This window comes from Vigna angularis, chromosome 7 (assembly GCF_016808095.1).
Source record: "Vigna angularis cultivar LongXiaoDou No.4 chromosome 7, ASM1680809v1, whole genome shotgun sequence".
In the NCBI taxonomy this organism is placed as follows: Eukaryota; Viridiplantae; Streptophyta; class Magnoliopsida; order Fabales; family Fabaceae; genus Vigna; species Vigna angularis.
Window position 1 is genome coordinate 12769373 of NC_068976.1, and position 8129 is coordinate 12777501.

At 34.7% G+C, this 8129-nt stretch overlaps 1 protein-coding gene across 1 annotated transcript; it reads right to left on the reverse strand.

Annotated features, from left to right (window-relative positions):
- Window positions 1-2216: 2216 nt before the first annotated feature.
- On the reverse strand, window positions 2217-6741 carry LOC108338634 (BTB/POZ domain-containing protein NPY1). The gene is made up of 4 exons (XM_017575637.2): window positions 5993-6741; window positions 4797-4866; window positions 3177-4355; window positions 2217-2937 (listed from the first exon to the last, which is right to left on the reverse strand). Exons 1-4 carry the CDS (start codon window positions 6052-6054, stop codon window positions 2422-2424), a joined length of 1827 nt encoding a protein of 608 aa, XP_017431126.1. The 5' UTR covers window positions 6055-6741; the 3' UTR covers window positions 2217-2421.
- Window positions 6742-8129: the final 1388 nt, after the last annotated feature.

An 8129-nucleotide genomic window follows, 5' to 3' on the forward strand; every position in this document is an offset into this window, starting at 1 on the left:
AACTCACTAGCTGAGTGAACCCATTTGCTGATCGAATAAAATTAATCGTGCTCCCAGACCTCAACCACTCGCTCGACACACCTTCTCGCTATGTGAATCATCAAACAGTGAGTCAACCTTCACAACCACTCGTTGAGCGACTCCACTCGCTTAGCTAGTCTGCATAATCTGCAGCACAAATCTGCAGATTTCGCCAACATACTCAAAATTTACCAATTCCAAAGACTTTTCCCAACTTATAATCCTCTTAAATTATGTTATATACCTAATTAGACTTGAACAAGGGTTTCTAAACCTTACTACCATCATTCTAAAGTGTTTCCTAAGCAATTCACTTTTTAGAACTTACAAATCATCAACATATGGACCCAATTCCTGTTCTACCATTTTTAACACATTTTTAAACAGTTTAGGGACTCAAACAAGTCACTTTTGACTTACCAAAGCTATTCCAACAGACCCATTGAGCATCTAACCTCAAATTCTCATTTTCACTACTCCACTTCCTCAAAACTTACTCTAAGCCACTACAATGTGACTCTATTCATAACCAATCAACCTTAATACATATTTTTAACCTCTATTTCACCCAAAAGCAGGTCAAACATCATCGAATTAAGTTTCTCATCACAATCCATAAATGTACATTTATAACAATCAAAGTTCACACAATATCATTTACTCAACAACCTAAATTTAGTTATATCAATACAATAATCGTAGAATTTTCATGCATATTCACTAAACCACTAAATTAAAACAATAATTTAACTTCCCTTACCTCAAAGAAATCTGCATGGCTCAACAAAACCCCGACAGATGCTTGTACCGCAAGGAAATTCAAGAAAAACCTACAAATCACCGATTGGTGATAGAAAACCAACCTTAGAACCTAAATTGAGCTAGAAATCAAGAAAGAGAGCTTCCCATCTCATGCAAAGACATATTTATCTACATGATTACATATTCAAGAAAACCTAGAAAAGAGGAATGAAACTTCCAACTCAAGAAATTGATCGGTGGAAAAAGTAGTTCTCGACGCCAAGATCGCCTAAACACTTCTTGATCGTCGAATAGATGACCCAATAGTGAGAAAGAGTAGAGAGAAGTGAGAGAAAGCAAAGAGGATAATGTTTTAGAGAGACATATGTATTTTTGGTAATGAACCGAACTTTAGAAAATTTTATTTATATGATAAGATTATTTTAAAATAAAATATTCGGTCTCATTATTTTAATACAACTATCTACTCTAATACTCTATTTTCTAGGTCCTTACCAATAATTTTTTAAAACTTTTAAAAGTTGTATCATCTATATCATTAATAAAAGGTTTCTCTCTTATGTTAAATAAAACTTTTAAAATAATTATATTTTAAATTAAAATAATGATTTTTTCCATTTTTTACTTTTTAAGTAATTATCTATTTAAACTTGACTGATTTTTCAAACTAAATTACTTGTATACAAATGTAAATAAGTTTATATATATTATAAATTTTAAAATTAAATATGTTATTAGTTTTTTGAATTTTGATACAAAATTATAATTCATTCATTCTGAAACATTGATACATTCGAGTTATTAATCTTTAAAAATAAATAAATATAATTATTTTAACTAGTGAAATTTTACTTTAAACTAAAAAAACATGTTTGATACATAAAAATAATTAATATAATTGAATATATTTATTAACTTTTAAAATTTAAAGACTAAAATACATCAAAATCTTAGAGAAAAAGATGTTTCAACCTAAATTTTAATTTAAAGAGTGACAAAATACTATCATAAATAATAGATAATTAGTAAAGTTGTTTGTTCTATTGTTAGATCTTCTAACACTATGTTTAATGATTATAAATTCTGTTTAATCTTTATAATACATGCTTTTGCAAATCCAGTTAAGTCGTGAGTAAAAATATTTTAGAGTCTCACGTGATTTAAATAAAACTGAAGATTTTCTTTTTCTATTCAACTTAATTACAATTTGTACCGGCAAAACATAATTCAAAACATACTAGACAATTGTAACACTCATAAATATAACACTTATATCTAAACCAAGATTAGAAAAAGAATGACAAAATATAAATGCTTACTAACTGACAGAAAATTCTTTTGTTTAGTCTTCAAAATTGTGAAGAAAAGCATTTAATTTTGCTGGTAGAATGTAAATAAGGATATGATTTCATACAAAGAAAAAGGCAGTCATAAAAGCATAAGACAGGTTTTGAAGAATTTAAGACAAAAAACTAGCCAGAATAATGATAGGGACTTAAGACACAACTATAACGTCATTACATTTGTTTGCAACTTGGTGAGAGACCTTTTTCCTGATTCTGTGCATGCATATAAATAAAACAAGACAATTTAACATCCTAACACTTTACACTTCACAGCAATTTCACTCTCCTTCCCTTAAGAGATAGAATGCCTCCTGTGTCTCAATGATGAACCAGATGATTTTGTGTCTCCAGGGACTACAGATGTTGGACTGTTAGAACTCCCTGAAGTCTCTGAACTCCTGTTCTCTCCTTGCCCTTTTCCAACTATCCATAACTTGTCAAAGATTCTCCTTGATCTTGATGGCAGCAACTGCATGCCACTTCTGCTGTTTTTGCTACTCTTCTTGTTCAGCTTCCCATTCTTCTGAAACTCTTCGTCTCTCATCTTCAACTGACACATCTCTCCCCCAGTTTTCACACACTCCTCATCACCATTCACAAGAGTGCTCGAGGAATCTCGTGGACTGTTGCCACGTGTCCGGCCGTTGGAGGCGGCTCTGATCTGCTCGAAATAGAGAACCTGCACAACCACTCTAAGGGGAAGACGCTCATTTTGTGCAGCATGCATTGATGCATCCACTGTCAACTTCTTAACATCCATTAGACTACATATCTTCTTCCTTTCAGCTTTTGTCAAACCTGGGTGCTCCTGAAGTTGAAAAACTCAAGTGAATATTTCAATGTCATTAATTAGCTTAGCTAAAGCTTTCCAATTTCAAGATTTACGTTTCCTTATAGTCCTTACCAAATATGCACATTGTTAAGCATCACCAATTACACTAACAGTAGAAAACTGCTAGAGTTTAGATATTAACTACCTAAGCATTGCTTTAGCATAACTTAATCATGTAATTCATCTCTAAGGATAGAAAGGATGCAAAATCTTACCTTCAAGTAGATATCTATAGCTCTGTACAGACCATCATGATTTGGTCTGGCAAAATCTGGAATTGACTGTGAAATATCGACAAAACTAGTAGGGCCAAGATTTGGATCATGTGCAACTTCTCCAAGATAGCCATCTACCAACTTGCCAACATTCAATAAAGACCTCTGTCCTAACATAGACTCGTTTGCTTTGTCTTTCTTCTTCTCCTCAATCTCAATATCACAGCTTCCCCTTAAGTTAGTCATGTATAGATTCAAAAGATCTTGCACCAGGTCAATATCAAATTTGGTGGTTAGGGGAAGCCTTGCTGGAATCAGTAAATCTCTGACAGAAGCTTCATGCAATTTTAAGCCAATGTTCTTCATCAAGTGTCCCCTTGAAGACTCATCAGCTTCTACTAATATGGCCACTTTCAATAGCTTCAGCAAGAAACTACATGAACAACCCATGCCATTATCACATGGCAATAGACAGACAATTGTTTCTACTAGAGATTTGTTCCTCCGGGCATGAGCATCGGAAACCAATGCATCAACAGAATCAGGCAACCATCTTACAGCATACATTTTTAGTGCCTCACCAATCACAACTCCATCCATTCTTCCCTTGGATTTGATTGTAATCATAACTCGTTTATATAGATCAATGTCAAGCTCACATATATCTTCAACCCACCAATCCTTGGGAACAGGCTCAATTTTCTCATGTGGTGCTGTCTTGTCCTCAACAATTTTATCAAGTTCTGATAACTTCCTGTTATAAGTATAAGACCAAGTGATGTTTGCTGGGTCCACAGAAGTTTTAGAGGCAATGGAATCTATGCATCTGCCAACTATCTTTAGGTCCTCAGACCATGGAAGAAGAGATTTAGTAGTTTGGAGAACAATTATAGAATCCTTCCAACTACGAAATATACTGGAGGTAAGAAACACCTCAATTTTAAAAACTAAGTTCCCTTTCTCAATATCCTCAGTCATTTCAAGGTACTCAGCTGCACAACGAGCAGCCACAACATTGTAAGCATTGAGAGTAACAGTCATTCCATAGCAGAACTTTACACATATTTCGAAGGCCTTGGAACCACCAGGAAAATCATCCAATTGAATTTCATCAGAACACTCTTCATTAGCCTTTGTCAGCATCTTTTGTAACCGATTACTCTTGGACAGTAGAGGGAACTGAAATTCAAGAGAAACCCTCATTAGTAAACAAAAGAAAGAAGCTAAAAGTAGTTCACCTCAATAAAAACCAGAAATTATAAAAGCAAATGAAAACTGTGCATTAGTTACTGTGCAAACTTATTGTCTGAAAAATCACTTACCTCCTTACTGGATGTACAGTTCTCTCATTCTGACATTCTTTTTTATTAAAGAGTTACACATACCTACCCATCCATATGTAGGGACCATACACAAACTCCCCTTAAAAATAACACAAGGGAGGCATGTGTAATTTCCCAAACCATTCAGGGTGACAGTAATATTATCAATAATAAGAGGGGTGGTCACTGTAAACATCTCTTGTAAAATAATTAAATCAGGTTTTCTTTTTTTCTTTTTACAAAAAGGTTTTCTTATTTAAGAGGGCTATAAAACAAATATACTGAAAAAAATGCATACCTTGTGCAGGTGAAACTTCACTTCACCAACAGTTATGATAATATCTGTAGCCAATTCAGACGATATATACCTGCAAAAAGTGAAAATGAATTGCTTTAGCTTATAAAAATGTTCAGCTGGTGAAAAACATTGGAGGGCATCACTGAACCCTCACACCAAAATATAGTTAAACCACTTCCAATGGGGCATGCAAGATGATATCACATCATCACAAATTATGGCAGAAGAAAGTTAGTTCAATCAAAAACTTGCAGCCACGAGTATTAAACAAAGATGAATGATGTTCAGCATAATGTGACAAAAAAGTAGTTGTGTTTTACATCTTGAAAGCAATCAAATCGGTCCAAAACCCAGAAACGTGTATCACATCCCCTAGAGAATATCCTATACGTTATAATGAAAGAATTTTAAATATCTGAAATATCTGATATTGAGGGGTTGGGAAGCATTCAATTTCATTTGTCGAACATACAAGGACAATTCTATTGGCACAGCAGAAAAATCAACACATTAAAGTCCTCAGCAAAATAACTACCTGGAAACACATCGAAATTAATATCAACTGTCCAAACGTGTTTCGCACTTTTCAGTTAAATACATATACATATACCACATGCATGACAGATGACACTTCGTTGTCGCATACGGTTCAAAACAGGCTGAAAATCCACACAGAATCCATCCACAAGTGAAGTTCTCAAACCTTATCTTCCATACACCAGGTGGTAAGAAAAGTATAAGTACAACACTGAAATCACATGCATAATTATAAATATATTAATTAAATAGGTTATGCATTATACTATGATTGAACATGCTGGGAACTCCATACACACTTTACCAATATTTGGACCACAAACTAATAAAAAATTTTACAACTCAAATTCAGGACCACCTCCGATTCAATAACTTTTACTCTCTCTTCTTTATCATACCACCAATACAGCGTGCCAACATTACTTCAGGGCGGTTATGCAGACAAAAAAATAATGGATTTCTTTAACAGGAGAGCAAACTCTAACTAGAAACAAAATCATCTCAGTTCATATTCAGTGCCAGAAAACATTAACTTCATTCCTGACGCCAAAAAAAAAAAGCATAACAAAGAACCGAAGAACATAGAAAAACACGAAACATAAAAACCTTAAACTCGAGAAAATCAGATACCAGGAAAGAAGCCAAAAAGAGCAACCAACCTGACAGATTTTCCGTCAGCTTGAAGAGCATCAGGCTTCGAACCCAACTTCATGAACTTCATTTTTTTCACCTTTCTAACTACTCTCCTTCAAACCGACCGCAAGAAAAAAACTATATAGTATATTACAAAACAAAAAAAAAAACAACTTTTTTTTTTCAGTTCGAGACAAAACGACAAGGCAGACCACCGTTTGGTTCGTTTCCTGCCATGCCAACAAACCCACCGAGAACGTGCGTGTGAAGAGTGGTACTGATACGTAAGAAGACGAAGACTGTTAAGAACGGAACTTAACTAGAGTGAGTGAAAGGAGAAGAAGTTGAAGTGGAAGAATGGAAGAAAGAAGAAGGTTATGGAAGCGTGTTAGGGAATGGAATGAATTGAATGCGGCAATAGTTTATTGAATTTTTGTTAATTATGGTGAGAAGAGTGTGCACGGAGAAAAATGGCGTCAGAGATGGGGGGAGTTGTAATGGAAGAAATAAATGGTCGCCGCCTTTGGTTTAAATGAAAGCGATTCTGTGAAGATCTTGGTTGGGCGGGAATCTCAAGAGAAGAAGGAGAAGGAGAAGAAGAGAAGGGGTTTTTGTGTTTGCAGAGTGTAGTAATAAGGTGAGCTTGGGAAGGAGGGAAAGTTAGAGAGAGAAGGTGGTTGTGTTGTGTTTGGATGGTTTGAGTTTGAGGGTAATGTGATATAGTGTTGTTATGTAGGGAGTAGGGGACTACGGTGACAGGGTGGCTCAGAAGTACTTTATGAGGCTTTATGTTTATGTTTATGTCTATGCCCAGAAAGCACGCCATCTTTTTCTTTTTACCCTTTTCTCCCTTCTCTTTTCTTCTATTCTCTGCACTCTCCTTTCTGCTTTTTCATCCCTCCACACACGTGCCATTCTTCCTTTCTCTCATCTCTTTCTTTTTCTTCTCTTTTATGTCTAAAATCCTGTTACGATCACATTAATACATTGAAGTTGTAAAGATTAAGGTTAGTGTGTGTCTTATGTAACAGTAAGTAATGGTTAATGTTGTTGGAGTTTTAGTTTATAAAACTGTGAAGAAAGTAAAATGAATTGAAAGTGGAATGTGGTAAAATTATGTGTATTGAGAGAATAAAGAGGGGAAAAGGTGTGGTAGCATAGGATGCAGGATGGATTTGTTTTGATGTGTTTATGATTATGAGTTTTCTGTCTTACCAACGAAAAAGTGTGGCACTTTTGGCATGGATGCCTTATGTACTTTCCCTTTCGTCATTCATTGAGATGCCACAAAATTCACAATACATTAGATGCCACTGCCACAAATCGTCACGGTTTCGTTTCCTTGTTAAAAGAAGTGTAATAATCCACTCTTCTCTTCTCCTGCATTTCCCATTGGTTCCTCTGGGTGGTGGTTCCTCTTCTCTTTCGGATCTTTTCTCACACCTCCAACTTTTCAAATTAACCTCTTCCTTTTTTTCAAAAACATCAAACGCACAAATTTTAACAAGAGTAATGATATTTTTACATATCTAATTTTTTACATGATACTATATTTATTCACTTTTTACTTTCTTTTTTTGTGAAACAATAGAAAAATGGTTAAATCCCTTTAGTTGTCCCTATTTATGTAAAGTTTTTCCAGTTTAATCCCCGTTCTTTTAAAATTTCCAATTGAGTTCTAAATAGTGCTAATTTGGATCAATTGGATCCCTGTCATTAAATTTGACTTAACGGAAGTTTTACTGAGGTTAGAAGTTGACGTGACAGATTTTTTAAACATGGCATTCAGAGAGCTTACGTGTAATTTAAAATCATTTTAACATTTTGATTAAAAAATTAAAAAAAAAAGTCATCTTCCATCCATTTCAGTCAAGTCATCTTCCATCTAGAACTAGAAGACCCAATCGCGCAGAACCACCATCATCTTCCTCGTGCACCATCAACCTGCAATCAAGTAACCACAAAATCAAAATAGTGACTTTGCCATGTTTACTTTAATTCATCTCCTTCCATCCAGCACCACAAAGGCACTTTAATTTATTTCCTTCCATCAAGCACCATGAAGGTAAATCGCCACCATGACCAACGTAACAGTGCTCAAGCTCTTCGCACCCAATCGAACTCATCATCATCTATTTTCTTCTCCATTAAATCATTTGAAAC